A 16,533-nucleotide genomic window follows, 5' to 3' on the forward strand; every position below is an offset into this window, starting at 1 on the left:
ATAATCTAACAAACGGAATAGTTATGGAGACAAATTAATTTTTAAAACAATAGAAATTGGTCTCTGTGTGTAAAGGTTATAATTTCTTTGAAACAACTAAAATTGGTCTCTAAAAGTTTAAATTTTTTTATTTATTTTTATTTGTAACAATTACTCTAAAAATACTAGTATGAACATCAACTTATATTCCTTTCTTGATTTCTCAACAACCAAACAGAAAATATCAAACATATCACCAGACCATCTGTTCATCTCCAAATTAAAATTCAACTACATGAAAAGAAAAAAAAAATGTTCATCACATTCAAAGAGGCTTAATCAAAAGATATTTCAATAACAAACAAATACCACGATCTGATTCATTAGTATGTAATATCTTGATTGCATATCATAAATTGACAGAGATTTCAAAAGTATCATTTCTAATTTATAAGGTTAGTGCCATAAGCATTGTTTGTAGCATTCAACTATTCAATGAACAGATTATAATTGGAGTTATATCTACCGACATAACAAAACAACTCAACTCATTGCATCTTCTTCTCAATAGCTTTGTTAAAATGGCATTCAAAATCTAGCAAAGAGCTCCCAAGCTTCAAATCGACGCAAGCTTGGAGGACCTGTTAGAATAGGCCAAACACTAAAATTTTACTGCTGAAACGCTTCAAATTTTACTGCTGAAACTCTTGAATAGCTTCAAAGCAACAGCCTCGTTATATGCAACTTCAATTTTACTGCTAAAACAATAAAGGGAAAATAAGAGTATATATAAATGGAAAATTGAAAACAGAGGTTGGATTAATTCACCACATAGAAGATTGCAACACTAAAATCATACAATAACAAATCAGTCCCAAGATTTCAATAGTGTTATAGTATCAGCCATAGGATATAGTTAAGTTTTAACACGTAAATATCAAACAATCACCAACTTAATTAAAAACGCCACTTCATTCACATAATATTCTTTTTTTCTCTCTCTTGGTCAGACACATAATACTTCACTACAAACAAATGAGGAAAAATATGGAAAACCACAAAAATGTTTGATCATTCCAAAAAATGAAAAAAAAAAAACAACAAAAAACAAAAAAAGAAAGGCATCATCTAAAACACCAATTTACCTCAATTAATGTAGTTACCTCTCACCAAAAAACACAAATTATCCACTTCTCAAAGTAGAAGAAGAATCATATTTTGACAATTTGAAAGACCAAGACTCATACCTCCCTCAATCAGTTGACACTCAAATTAAAAAATAAAACGCTATGAAGTTATCATTTATCTAGAGAGAACTTAAATGTTAGTTGAAATGGAAATAAGATTTTTGCACCAGCTTTATCACTTTTTGGGGAAAAGGACAAGGACAAATAGTTTTTCGCCCAAGTTAAATAAGAAAAGAACTTTACTGAACCTGGCACCTTCCTACTCTGATCTGGGGTATGTGATTAGTAACCAACGAGACTGCAGTAATATTATCAAAAAAGTAAACAAATGTACTGCTAGCTAGTGTGTGTGTGTGTATATATAAACCTTAAAGGAAGTGAGTGTAATTTGCATTTATAATTTCCAAGATTATAAAGCTTGAAGAAGCACAGTCAAAGTAATCAACTGCTGTCTAACTACATTTATCTCCATAGTATTAGATTGACGGGTTACCTGAATATATGGGCTAGGACAAATATTTCAATGGTCCTACGACCTAGTTCAGTAAGACGCCTTTCATCACGCTCAATGGAGTCCTTGTTGAAGTCCTCACCAGAACCCCCATCCTACAAGCAAGAATCGCAGAACCAGTGAACGAGTAAACAGTTGAATATGTTGAGAAAATATTAAAATATTGGCACAAACATGTAAGCATAAGTAAGAACTCAACATTCAAAAAATTAGGTCATCAAATTTTCCAGATATTTTAAAAGTAACCCAAAAAGATGAATATGCTATTACTTATTCATGAGCAGAGTACATGTCCTTCAATGATTTCACTTGTCAACAGTGCATCAATACAACCAAGATACTGATTGCTTAAATTCATATAGAGTATATCGTACCTACTATATTCATCGGCAGTATGTGCATCAAAGAGCATATTGTACTACTATATTCAGCAGTAATCAAAATTACTTCTGTTAAGGACATAGATGAACGTTTCTTAAGTTCCTGACCCGCTGACCAATTACAGAGACAATAGGAAATTCTGTCAGTAAAGCAAATTCTGTTAACAGTAAAGCAAATTCTGCCAGACAGCTCTTTTGCCCATATGCAGTAACAGAAAAAGAGAGGCCTTAATGTCAACAAGAAGGGCTAAGAATGAACATGTTTTAGGCATTCAATTCCATCTAAAGCCATATCCTCCACTGAATACTAAAATATCCTTGTCATAGTTCCGCCCCACTGTTTTAACACTTGGATAAAAATCGCATCTCGTCATCCCTGTCACCACCATCTCATAAAGTGAACCATAATGATCTAAAAAGAAATTTACCATTTTCTACTACTGTTTGTTTTTACCTTCATCACAGGTTATGCAATAATTTGGAATTTAAAATTTCTTATATTTTTCTCAAATTCCATCTTTTATTCAAAAACCTTACATCTGCAACATTATCTAATAAGCATGCGATCTCTCAAATTTCAATCTTCTGCTACATGAGATATAGCACATTTCGTAAATAACACCCTTCTTTGTATTTGTTATAAATTATAATAATGTGCTCAGGTAACAGATAAGTCATATAACAGCAGCATAAATACACAATCTAGAATATTTAGTTTTATTTCTACTAATTTTAAACCCCTTTCAACTGGAGTACTTCTCTCTTAACAACGTCTTAATGTCTTCATCTTATTGACACTAACACAATGTCTTGTCAATACTTTATACAACTTCATCAACTATTATCACATTGTCAATCTACATTTCTCAATAATTAATACCACTTAATCTCCAACAGCACAATGTCACATAATATCCAATAGCCTACCACTCCACATTTAAAGCAACACAACCCAACAAAATTGGTTGACAATCTCTATGGAAGACTTCTGAAAGAACCCTCTTAAGCCTAAAGTTTTAGCTAGTAAATAACTCCCAATTAATTGGTATGCAGAAGATAAATAGAGCGGATATTATATTTTCAAGGAATTATTGCCTCAAAAAACCTAAAATGTCAAATAACATATATTAATCTTGTAGTTTTGGGAATTTTTAAAATTTTTGGTTGTACCCATGTCCCAATCAAGACTTGAACCATGCAACCACTCCTTTGGGGGTGGCAAAAATATTCAACTAAAGCTACTAGGGAAGCCTCCAACATATCATCGCTTCGTTTTCCTAGACCCCAAAAAATATGAATGCAAATATAAATCAAAGAATTGCACAAGATCCCGGAGTCGGTGAAAGCATGATCAAGCAAAATGATTATGAGCATATAGATATCAATATGTTTTCTTTTTCTTTCTCTTTTTTTTGGTCAAGATAAGGAAGGGCAATAGGGGAAGGGAAGTTGCATTCACAGCAATAAGACTCAAACCCAGGCTTCACACCTGGTAATATTAATGTACAAGACTGCTTGACCTAAGCGTTGAGTGTTATTATCTATGGTTCACTGTGCGTTAACCAAAATCAAAGTGTAAACTTCATTTCAGACATGATCTACGAGAAATAAAGACTAATATGGAAGACCTCTATGGGAAACTATAGTGTTAACAGGTTTACATGAAACAAAGCATTGAGTGCACTCAAGTATCCACACTAACTGCAACACATAATAAAAGAGGAAATGGAAGAAATTTCTTACCCAAAACATAATGATACAATTTATCAGATACATTAAACATACACAGCACCAATGGTTCATATCAAAAGTTACACCCTCAGTTTTTAACTACTATTTTGACAAGTAAAAAAAGTAGGCAGTTTTTAATCAATAAATGTTTTGTACACTCGAAAGACAAAAAAACAAAAACAATTACATGATTCCATAAATTTTTAACACCATGTTCACTAAGCTCACCTTTGTACGGTTCTGAGGACCCTTTTCCAAGGCAGCCCTCTCAAGTAGTAGTAGCACATCATCCACCAAAACAAATATATCTTTCTCTATGCGAACAATAGGAACCGGCAATTCTTCTGCATCCTGTAATTTCCCCCAACCTTTCTTGCTCTTGGTCTGGCCTTCAAGAGCCTTCAGTCCACTGTACAGGGAATCCATTACCAAGGTAGAGGTTACTTCCTTTTCTATAAAGAAGTTCTTCACCACAACTCCCAAAATAGCATCTGTTTTCTCCCTGGACATACAGAGCCTAGCATTTTGGTCAATCCCTACCCAGAAAGCACAAAAGCTGCAGCCATCACAAGTAATCTGTTATTCTGGAATAAATAATACACTGACTGAAAATGGTGTAGAATCAGATCACATGAGAAAACAAAAAGATGAAGCATAACAGACACAAAGTTAACAAGCTTTAAACAGACAAAGAAGGAAGAAAGAAAATAGAAAAGAATAAATTTTTCGGACTGTAGCCTTATAACCAACGAACATTAAATTTAAAGAATTGAAACCATAAGATGTCACTCCACTTAAGCAGTTTTAAAGATCTGAAAATAAAAAGCCCACATTTCTGTTGATTAACCCAAAAAAACAAAAATAAAAAAGAATGTCAAAACCTAGAGCCATAAGAACTAAAGATATTATTAATATTGGAAGTCTCAAAATATCCTTTCTTTCATGAAAGAATATGTCATTAATATGTAACAATTACAAAAGCAGATAAACTCTACCTTGACCATCTAGCTTTATCTTCTATCAATTTCCCAAGCTTGCTTCTTCTTTCTTCCACAAAACACCGACAAATTTGCTCTACATTTGTCAAATATACCCGAACAAGTTCTCTCCTATACTGACAATCAAGGCAGCGAAAGGGACGGTCTGCTCTCTCCCTACAAACCAAAAATATAACTTGGAATCAGTAATCACAATGATTAACCCTTATTAACACTAGTAATAACAGAACCACTTGATCACTATAGCCAGAATGAAACCTATAGGAAAGAAAAATAACTCTGCTGGAAAAATAATTACTGAAAGAGTGGGATAGCAGTTCTCAATCATAGTTGTAAAAGCAAAAGCATTACGGGAGATGAAAGTTTTATGATTCTTTGTTTCTTAGTAATACAAATATGAAAATGGTTAAACACAAACCAAAAGCATATCTTGGTCCAAGAAGTTCCAAGAAGACTGTCCAAAATAGCTTAGTGGCTTATCTTAGTACCAAACTTACACATAACCCCTCTGGTTCAAGGGCTGAAAAGAAATATGGTTCGAGATCATGCCTAGTGTAGAAAGGGAGGGTTAAAATCTCTTTCTGAATAAATGAGCGCAGCCTAGACTGAATCTGTCGCTCGGGGCAAAAAAGGGGGAAGAATGCCAGGTAGAGAGAGTGCTTATGCCGGGTCCTCAAAGAGGCCAAGTGGGAAGGTTTAGGGAAGAAAAAGAACATTAACCCATTCTGAGCAGCATAAGAATTCCTAAGCCATAGTTAATAGACGAGGAATATTATCCCAAATCATATTTCATTGGTTCCAAAACAGAATAACATGATTTATTAAGATGACTCATAAAAGACCTGATGACTTGGACTTGAGCTTTAATAATGAGAGTATCAGCATCATTAAACCCATCTAACACTTTAGAAAGCTCCATAAATTTTTTCCATCCCCAATCATGCTCTTTCTTCCAGAATCGATGTAACGTATCTGCGAATTCAATTCTAAGTCATTAGTACTGAACTAATTAGAACCAGAAACTCCGCAAAGTTTGCCAATACATATCCAACCAACCAGAATATTTGGATTTCTTAGGATCTTTATTCACCACAGCTATAGTGAACTGTGCAAAATGACTCCATCCTATTTTAACCAACAAGAAAAAGAACAACAAAAAAGTGAGATCAACTAGAAAAGGACGAAAATTGATTATCAAGACAAATTATAAATAATTATGTATTAGCAAACCTGGAAGAAGCTTGTCATGATGAGCCACACAGAGAAACAAAGAAAGATGATTGCAGACATCACAACCTTGAGGGTATATTAAAATGTACCTGCAGCCATAGGAAGAAGTTTCAATTAGAACATACAACGTGAAGCAGTTTTCCACACCATAATCATTGATCTCACAACCCTCAGCAAGCCCACATATAACAAGGAGAAGGGCACAGTGGTCAAATGGCTATGAGAAAAATATTCTTACTCTTTGAAAATTGAAATTGCACAAATTTTTCGGGGCTGATGAATGAGTGAACAAATAGGTCGAATTTCAATTTCAGCCAAGCATTTTCAAAGATACTACAAACCTAACCAAATAAGATATCCAAAATGTGATGTGGCTGTGGACCTGAGGTCATGTTGATTTGTCATAACACGTAGGCATCCTCTTAAATTTAATCAACATAACAAAATTCCAATTCAATCTGACAATATCTATCAAACAACTTCTGTGCATATTCAGAACTAGTAAAAGTTCCAATGCCAACCCAGCACATGGGATATTCTTTTCAACCAGAACTACTGATTGGAAAATCACATGCATGTTCGCATACAGCAAGCATGAAAGTACCAATCTGCATAAAATATATCCATACAATACAGTGAATAACACTGATTTCTTTTTGTAGAAGATACCACTAAAGAATGGTACAGTTGAAGTACATAACAACAATAATATTGCATTCCAAAAATGAGTTCTTTAATAATGATAACAGCAACCATAAAAATAAACCAAATAAGCACAAAGGAAAATGCATGTTTTACAAACCATTTGTAGCCGCCGACCTCAAATGCATTACTACGAAGTTCTCGCTTGTTAATCTGTGAAAATTTATCTATCTTCCATGTATACTTTCCATATAACTCAGAAGGTTTTGGTCCTGCAAAGTAATAAAATAGCAAGTTGAAGTTAAACACATAACAGATGCATCATGTGCCAAAGCAGACATGACAGATTAAAAGCATTCGATGGGAAAAACTAACTCTGCCGGGGTTGCTTAACAACTCCGCCGGGGTTGCTTAACAACTCCGCCGGTCCCAAGCCCCGGCAAAGGAGGAGGGTTGTGTGTTAGTAGCCGACAACCAACACGTAAAAAAGCTGCTCGGATTCTTTATGACATGAAGCCTAATACTTTAAACCGATTAAATGGTAGGTCGTTCCCTTTAAGTGACACATTGCGCGTGCTTCCGGGTGTTTCGAAAAGTGAGCACGGGACGCCGCATCAATGCCTAGGTGCGGTGAAAAATGGCCAAAGGGTTCTGCATTTTTCTAGACGAGCGCGGATAAAGAAGCTAGTCCAAGATTATAGGTTTAGGATAGTCACAAGGAATATAGGAACTTTAACTGGTAAGACTATGAAATTGGTAAATGTCATGATTAGGAGGAGAGTAAGTATAACTTGCGTACAAGAAACTACGTGGACGAGTGAGAAAACTCAAGAAATAGAGGATACCGGTTGTAAGCTATATTATAGTAGTAAGGATAGACATGAAATAGGGTAGGAATAATAGTTGTCAACAGTCTTGTAGAAAATGTAGTTGTGGTCATTAGGAAAGGTAATAAGATTATGTTAGTTAAACTAGTTATTGCAGAGAATATAGTGAATGTTATTAGTGTATATGCCCCCTAAGTAGGATTAGATGATCAGACTAAAAGAGTTTTTTGGGACCAAATGGATGAGGTATTACAAGAAATACCCGCAAGAAATAACCTAGTTATAGGTGGTGATTTCAATGGCCATGTAAGAGTAGATAAACTAGGTTATGAGAGGGCACATGGTGGGTATAGTTTTAGTGATAGAAATGAGACTGAAGAGAGTATTTTAGATTTTGCGTTGGCTTCTGACCTAATGGCGGCCAATACTATGAATAAGGAGAGAGGAACATTTGATAACTTTCAAGAGTAAGTCAATTAGGAGCCAAATAGATTACTTTCTAGTAAGAAAAAGGGACAATCTAAAATGCAGCGATTGTAAGGTGATTCCTGGAGAGAACTTGATGTCTTAACATAGAATTGTGGTACTAGATTTATGCTTTAAAGGGGCAATACCAAGCTCGAAAAGATAGTGGGCGTCGCAGGACTAGATGGTGGGACCTAAAAAGGGATAAATTAGACACATTTAATAATAGAATGGATAAAGAAGGTACTTAGGCCATGGAAGATGATACTAACACTATGTGGAACTCGATGGCCAATTGTATGAGGAGAATCTCAAGAGAAGTTCTTGGAGAGTCGAAAAGAAAGGGACCCAACTTTAGGGAAACTTAGTCGTGGAGGGAGAAGGTCCAAGCAGTAATAAAAACAAAAAAAGAGAGTTTTAAAAAGTGGGAGAATGATAGAACTGAGGAAAACCTTAAACACTACAGATTGGCCAATAAGGAGGTCAAAAAAGTAGTAAGAGAGACTAAGTTGTAAGCCTATGATGACCTATACACTAGGCTAGATAGTAAGGAGGGAGAGAAGAAGATATATACAAGCTTACTAAGATAAGAGAGAGGAAAATAAGAGATTTTAATCAGGTTAAGTGCATTAAAGGTGAAGACTCTACGGTGGTGGTGAAGGATGAAACGATTAAGGAGAGGTGGAACAACTACTTTGAGAAATTGTTAACTGAGAAACTGTTACATGAGAAACATGAATGTGGGTTAAAAAAGGAGGAAGCAGACAGTAATAAGGAAAACCAAGACTATAGGTTCTATCATAGGATTAGGGACTTTGAAGTTGTGTTTGCGCTTAAGAAGATGAAATTAAATAAGAATTTAGGACCCGATGATACACCTATTGAAGTGTGGAAATGTTTGGGTAAGAAGGGGATTGTTTGGTTAACTAGGTTATTTAGCAAGATTTTTATTAACTAGGAAAATGCCCGAGTGGAGAAAGGGTATTTTAATGCCAATATATAAGAATAAATGAGATGTCCAGACTTGCAACAACTATAGAGGAATCAAGTTAATGTGTCACACAATGAAAGTATGGGAGAGAGTGATGGAACGTCGATTGCGAGATATAAACAAAGGTGTCAGAGAATCAATTTGGGTTTATACCTAGTAGGTCAACAATAGAAGCGATCTATCTTTTCAGGAGAGTAACATAAAAGTATAGAGAAAAGAAAAAAGACATTCATATGATTTTTATTGATCTTGAGAAAGCATATGATAGAGTGCCTGTGAGATATAATTTGATGGGTGTTAGAGAAGAAAGGGGTGATAAAAGGTTACATTAATGTAATTAGAGATATGTATGAAGATGTGGTGACCACTATTAGATCGTTTGCTGGAGAGACGAGTGAATTTCTAATTACCGTAGGGTTACACCAAAGATCAACCTTAAGTTCTTATCTTTTCACTTTAGTTATGAATGAGTTGACGTGCCATATTCAGGATGATATGTCATGGTGTATGCTTTTTGCAGATGATATCGTGTTAGTGGATGAGACTAAAGAAGGAGTTAACACTAAGTTGGAGATTTGACAAAGTATATGTAGTGTGTAATTTTAGTAACAGTCACAATGAAAGTAGAGGAGAAGTGAATATTGAAAACCAAGAACTACCTAAGAGTGAATATTTTCGTTATTTAGGATTGATCATCTCAACTATTGGGGAGACTGCAACGGATGGGGTGGCTTAAGTGGAGAAGTGTGTCTGGAGTACTGTGCGATAAACGAGTACCCATTAGACCAAAAGAGAAGTTATATAGAACGGCTATTAGACCAGCGATGTTGTATGGGATGGAATGTTGGGCAACTAAGAAACATGTAGATAAGATGAGTGTTGCTAAGATGAGGATGCTAAGGTGGATGTGTGGCAAGACTAGAAAAGACAGAGTTAGGAATAAGTATATTCGAGCATGGGTAGGAGTAGTACCGATAGAAGATAAGTTGACAAAGAATAAATTGAGATGGTTTGGTCATATACAATGGACACCAACAAAGGCAGTAGTAAAGAGATGCGATACAATGACGGTAGATGGTAGTGTTAGGGGAAAGGGTAAACCTAGATTGACGTGGATTAGTGTAGTAAATAAAGATATAAATCTCCTTAATTTGACTAATGAAATAGCTTTGGATAGAGTCAAGTGGAAAAGAAAGATTCATACAGCTAATCCCAGTTGATGGGACTTAAGACTTGGTTTGAATGGGAAAAATTGAAAATGGTTACTGTAATGAAGACCTAAAATCTATCTTCATAAGACTGCCCCCCAATAATGGTTTCAGATAGTGTTTCATTCCACATAAGGTAGGAGAATAATATAGAAACAACATAGCAGATACTGCACATGGGAGCGATATGTAGCTATGGTATGGTATAACCAAACCAAACCAAACCAAACCAAGCTTTAAGTCCCATCAAATGGGGTCGGCGAAGCTATGGTATGGTATACACCAAAATTTTGTAGTGATTTAGTCACCGTTCGATTGATCAAGACAAATAAATTGTTCATGATTAATCAAAGTCAAGATGGTTGAAGCCTTCAAAGAGATGTGGGTCCCACTAAAATTATGGGGCTTAACCCATTTTACAAAATGGGCCATGCCAACAAAAAGCTTCCACCCGTTTTGACAAGTTGGGTCAAACAATTGGTTCAACTAAAAGGTGCAAGTCCCATGAGGACACTCGTCAAAATCTACCAAGAAGTGAGAAATTGTAGGAAAGCTACTATAGACGTTGGATTACAACAATCCCTGCACACTCAATCAAAAGATAAAAAACAACACCCAATTAGTACACATTAACGTGTGTTTTGGAGGGGAAAGATTGAGTACACACCTAACCTTTAGCATAATGCACAAAATGATGGTCCCAAGATTTGAACACATAACCTCAAGGTTATTAGGCCAAGTCATCACCATCATAATTGGTGTAAGCCATAGAGGATTGTACCCATTTTATATGTATTGTATTTTTCTTTGTCAATACCAAGCATAATTATTTTATATATTTATGTAAATGTGTATCTTAAAATAAAAATATAAACGCTCTAAAGATGCTCCTTCTCTCAAGATATTTTCACAAAGGATGTTCTCGCTCTCGCTTTCCTGTTCCCGCTCCATGAATGGGTGACCTACAGCATACCCATATTGTTCCCTATTTGTGCTACTTAAACCCAAATGTTTGGGAGCTCACCTGCGGAGAACTTCATTAAACAGTTGTTATAATAAGTAAGATAACTTGTTGTGGAAAAATAATCTATCATAATATGGTGGTATGACTAGTTTTTTAGGAAGAGGAAGATTTAGGAAGACAGAAATTGCAGTGGTGTAACTAGTTTTATGGGGAGAGGAAATTTGAAGAACATAGAGTGCTTCTAGTCAACCATCTCCAATAAAGGTAAGTAATTTCACAAAACTAAATTACAAGTCACTCGTTCAATCATGTAAAAATAATAAATAAATAAATATAGCGGATCTATGATAACTACAAGAGCTTCTAGGGTAGCTAACATCAACTGAAACTATTTGACTCTCTTATTGCACCATTATTGCTACTACGGCTAGTCTCATTCCAAATCTTCTTTACCGCTATATAGGAAGATATATATGAGCACGGGACACAAATATTATAGAATACAAACACTAACACAAGAAATATTTCAAAAAATAAGGAAAGATGCAATTGGAAAATATAAGTAAGGATGCTGACATCTTGCCCTCCCCATACCTCACTTTAATAGGAATCTTGTGCACTGCGTTGCCTTTTTTTTTATGTAACTAGGAGGACATGACAATAAATTAAAAACAAAAACAACTTATTCTTTCTTTTTATCATAAATGCATTTATGACCTATTATCTCAAATTATCAATATAGTAAGAAATTATTTGATAGGTTATATTTGTTTGCATGAATCTTTTTAATAAATTATATTCATTCATAAAAATTGCTTTGAGGTCAAAACATTCTAAAAGAGACCAAGACATTCTATAAATAACTTACATACATATATATATATATTTCTGTCCACCTATGTTGCATATACAAGTGTCGACTGCAAGCAAGGTTTTGATACCGTTCCATACCAGCCAGTATATACCATTTTGCAAAGAAACCGGTATAAAAGCAGTGTAATTTCGTCACACCTCTTTTGGACAACATCGGCGAGTTTTGGCCATACTGGAAGTTTTCAGCCGGTATCTCGAAAATTCGGGTTTTGTTTGGTTTAGTTTGGTTTTTAGAATTTGTTTTCTGAAAAAAATTGACAAAACTAAAAACTAGTTTAGTGAAATAATAATAATAAATAAATAAACACTCATCATTTTCATATGGTTCTACATTTTGAGGGCAAAAATAATTTAAAATATTAAAACATCTTTTTGGTATTTATTTTTGTCAAACTAATTTCTATGTTTTTAGAAAAATTTCAAAAATCTGATTATGAAATTGAAACCAAACAAAGCCTTGATGTTTCAGATAGCAGTTTACATGTTTGTATATAATCTAATTAGGTCCCATTTACTACATATATATACTAATAACATAATAGGAAAGAATATTTTCTTTTAAAACATATATATGGAGATGGTACGTGTTTTAGCCCTTTTGAGGTATTTGAAATTTATTATTAGATGTTTTGAAGCCTCTTTTTGAATATATATTTGTGTTTGATAAATGTTTATATTATCCAAAAGTTATTTAGTGTTAGGTAGGATTTTTTTTTAAATACATATATAATATATGTGGCGATAAATTTGAAATGGTATCCGAAAACTTAATAGTACTGGTAATTACTGTACCAATGAACAAAATGGTATCTTGGCTGGTACGGATTCTGAACATTAAGTGTAGGTATCGTCTCAATTTTTATTCATTTTATTCTCATGTCAAAGGACACAGGAACACTGGAAAAAATTCATATTTCTTAACATAATTTTATTTTTTAGGATAAATGGTGTTCACAAGATGCCATAAACTAATCCATGTATAATATGGGAGTTTCATGAATAGTTTTAGGGTAAACTCAAATTACTAAGGATGCTTGCTAGGCTGCTTTAGCAATCGCTTCTTTGTTTTATTTTTTTAAATTTTTTGATTGGCACTGAGGTGTCCGGATCAAAGCCTCCCCACGGATGCACAGGCCCTCAACAAAGAGTTTTTCACAAGTGCACCTTGTTAATTCAAGGGTTTTCCCCTAGTCCGATGGCCCCAACGAATTGTCACCTAAGAAGTTTCGATCCTTGAACCTTGGAGGGAGTACACCCAAGACCCAAGGCCTTGCCATCAAGCCAACCCCTTAGGGTGTTGGCAATTGCTTTTTTTAGCAACATTTTTGTTAACTTCTCTTTGTTTTTTATTGAACTTTCTGTATTTTTCTCCAAAAAAGTTCACTTTTAAGTTCCTACAAGACTAGAACACCCTAAAAATAAAAAATAAATTTCAACATGTCCACTGTAGAGGAAAAAAAAAGGGCAAAAAATTGGTTTTTTGGTCTTCTAGGAACTTATCTAAACTAGGACCAGAAAAGCGTAACTTTTGATAAAAAAATTATAAATTAAAAAAAAAAAAAAACCACTAAAGATAAAAATAGTTGGAAAAAATATGGTTTTTAGCATTTGTTACAAAGAGCCATAGTGCACATACCCTTACCCAAGTGTAAGTAAGTGTCCGACACGGATACTTCATACATTTAGAAAAAGTTCATGTACCATAGCCCCTCACCTATAGCTTATTAGGTAAACATTTGACTAACAGCTAACATCCCTTGAAGCATGACAGCTTGTATATAAACAAAAGCACCAAGGATAGTACTCATCTAATTTAATCCCAATCTTGTCTACATTTAAAACATACATCAGATATTAACAAACATTTAATTCACCACCACCCAGAATTTTGACACAAGCAGCTGCGTGAAGGGGTCAAATACGCACACGGTGGTTACGCAGGTCTGAGTACCAAGAAAATTCCATCTAAAATTCACTCATGTATGATTTTTCCCACAATAATTGATAGCAGTTTACAATTACCCATCTTTAGCAGGCAACTTGCTAGAAAAGGCATCTTAGTTTGGTCTCCGTCAGCACTAGCCTGTTTTCCAAGCTTCAGATCATGAAGACATGGACAAACTTCTAGGAATAAAGGTAGCTTTAAAGAAAACCATATTTTGCATGTAGCAAAAAAATGTTAAAAATTCACTTTGATCACTTTAAGGATGTGAACAAAATGAAAGACAATTCAGTTGCATCAGTCACTACCTTGGCATAAACCCTTTTTTTCCTTGAAACATTATCTACCTCAGCCAACACTTGCAATAACTTTTTGATTTCTCCCTCTATCAAAATTAGGTTTCATAACTTTTATGTTCGTTTGTTTGTTTATCGTTACTTCTCTATTATGTCAGAATGAGAAACTCCAATAACATGGATGACGAGGGCTATCTAGCATGACCAGACATAATTTACAAGAACTAGCTACTTGCAGATCAAAACTGACTTTGTGACTGTAAACTGGATCTTAATGGAACCTCCAGCTATTATACGGTCTGGTCTCCCACAACCAAGCATGATTCTCCACAAGTTTGCCAATTCTTACCTCAAAACTTCACATCACACCAAGTACAGAAACAGCAAAATGTACAAGAATTTCAGTGAACAATATATTCAGCTTTGATTCCCTACTAAATTACTCAACAAGTCAAACCCAAACCCAATACCAATACGAATAACTAGGGATGTAAGAAAAACTGATCAAACCAACCGAAATTTTAGATACAAACCGAACCAACCGAATATTATATTTAAATATTTTTATATTATAATTTCTTGAATATTATATGAGAAGTAACTAATATAATGCAATTTTGTGATAAAAATTAAGGAGAAAAATATTTATACAGCAATTTTCATATATTTTTTTCATTTATTTTCAATGTAAAATTCTAAAATCTACTATAAAACTTTTCAATATTTCATATAAATTTCTCTTCTACATCAAACCAACAAAACCAATAAAACTGAACTGTAGCATACGATCTATACCGATTTCTCAATCATAAAAACCGAAAGGATCGGTTCGGCGCTAAATATACTCTTAACGATAACCATAACGAACGTTTACACCCCTACCAAAAACAAGTAAAAAAATACATATCACAACTATGATCGCTCTCGTTATTGTTTTTTAACACCTTATAAGGACAAGCAAATAACAAAGAAACATGGAGTGCAAAAGATTGATGCGGACAAACAACATACCACAGTCATCGTCATCGTCAGGGTCCCAATAAGGGGGAGAAGTTGACGAGGTTCCATTTTCCAACTGCTCAGAGGACCGCCATTCCACCAATGCTTCCCCAGATTGGCAATGCTGCTGCACACTTGAAATCTCCTCGAAAGACCTTCCAACTCCAGATTCCTCACTCGCAGTCCCAGCCATTTCCCACTCCATTGCTCCCTCCACACCCTTCAACTTCACATATTAGTCAGGAAGTAAACCCCATTAGAAGAAAAGTTTAAAAAAAAAAAAAAAAAAAAACAAGCAAAACAAAACAAAAGCCACAGATTAAAATAAAAAATAAATAAATATATATATATATATATATAAAAAAAAACTGCATGTGAATCTTCATGCTTCTCAATAATGATATCTTATCCAAAAATGAACCATAAGTTGATATAAAAATGTCTCCTTTCTCAAAACAATTGAAAGATCTCCTCAAGTGCACACATTTTCAATTCAGAAATAATTTCTCAAACCTACCTTCCAAAATTGATAAAGACCCAAAACCCACGTCCAAAAACAAAAAATTTCAATAAACCCTAATTCTTAATTTTCGAACTACGCATAAAATCAAACTCTACAACGAATTCAACACGCAAAAAAATATTAAAATTTAACCCAATTCGATGAAACTCAACAAACAAAAAACCATGTGCATAAACCCAATTCGATGAAACTCTCATCAATCGATAGCCGAACAATCCATGAGGATCGCCCAAAAAAAAAAAACCCTAAAACACCCAAACTCGATCGCGAATACAAAGAAACAATTCACAAATGTCAAACCACAAGCAGTAAAAATGCATAGATCGAATGAGAAAACAAACCTGAAAAGAACGAAACGGAGCTTCGTAAATGGTGAGATGAAGCTCTAATTGAGGTCGAGAGAGAGAGAGAGAGGAGAAAGAGGAGAGATAGAGATTTGAGGTCCAAGGAGCAACAAGGCAGAGAAGCAAATAAAATAAATTACAATAATTATTTAGGTGTGGTTTGGTAAGAATTCGTTTTTAGTTTATATTTATAAAAATTAAAAAATTTAAATAAAAATTTGTTTGGTAAAATTTTTAATTTATAAATCAGTGGTCTCAGTTTATAAATTTAGTCAAAAAATAAAAACATAAAAAATGTGTTTCGGTTTTGAGTTTTTTTTTTTTTACCACCCAACACTAGCCACCCCGCCACCATTTTCCACCACCGTCTTCTGCCATCACCACCCACCATCCACCCCTCACCACCACCTGCCACCACCCACTTGCCACCACCACCACCCAAT

At 34.5% G+C, this 16,533-nt stretch overlaps 1 protein-coding gene across 6 annotated transcripts; it reads right to left on the bottom strand.

Annotated features, from left to right (window-relative positions):
* Positions 1 to 328: 328 nt before the first annotated feature.
* LOC114260733 (TNF receptor-associated factor homolog 1a) lies at positions 329 to 16,246 on the bottom strand. Of its 6 annotated transcripts, none has more exons than XM_082877630.1 (10): positions 16,088 to 16,246; positions 15,236 to 15,449; positions 6,819 to 6,930; positions 6,017 to 6,105; positions 5,843 to 5,911; positions 5,629 to 5,758; positions 4,784 to 4,942; positions 4,017 to 4,344; positions 1,660 to 1,772; positions 329 to 620 (listed from the first exon to the last, which is right to left on the bottom strand). In XM_082877630.1, exons 2-10 carry the CDS (start codon positions 15,426 to 15,428, stop codon positions 596 to 598), a joined length of 1,218 nt encoding a protein of 405 aa, XP_082733756.1. In that variant the 5' UTR covers positions 15,429 to 15,449; positions 16,088 to 16,246; the 3' UTR covers positions 329 to 595. The 6 variants fall into 6 exon arrangements, with proteins under 6 accessions (XP_082733756.1, XP_082733754.1, XP_082733758.1 ...); XM_082877628.1 differs by having other exon boundaries at positions 329 to 734; XM_082877632.1 differs by having other exon boundaries at positions 329 to 737; positions 16,088 to 16,236.
* Positions 16,247 to 16,533: the final 287 nt, after the last annotated feature.

Source organism: Camellia sinensis, chromosome 7, assembly GCF_055761805.1.
Source record: "Camellia sinensis isolate YWXY chromosome 7, ASM5576180v1, whole genome shotgun sequence".
Classification (NCBI taxonomy): Eukaryota; Viridiplantae; Streptophyta; class Magnoliopsida; order Ericales; family Theaceae; genus Camellia; species Camellia sinensis.

What these genes read in the sequence shown, in the direction of transcription:
- LOC114260733 (XM_082877632.1), bottom strand. Translation starts at nt 15,428, where the DNA reads ATGGAGTGGGAAATGGCTGGGACTGCGAGTGAGGAATCTGGAGTTGGA. An exon ending in TAAGAAATCCAAATATTCTG is followed by an intron (nt 5,759 to 5,842) that starts GTTGGTTGGATA and finishes TTGAATTCGCAG; the next exon opens with ATACGTTACATCGATTCTGG. An exon ending in GCTCAAGTCCAAGTCATCAG is followed by an intron (nt 4,943 to 5,628) that starts GTCTTTTATGAG and finishes TTTGGTTTGTAG; the next exon opens with GGAGAGAGCAGACCGTCCCT.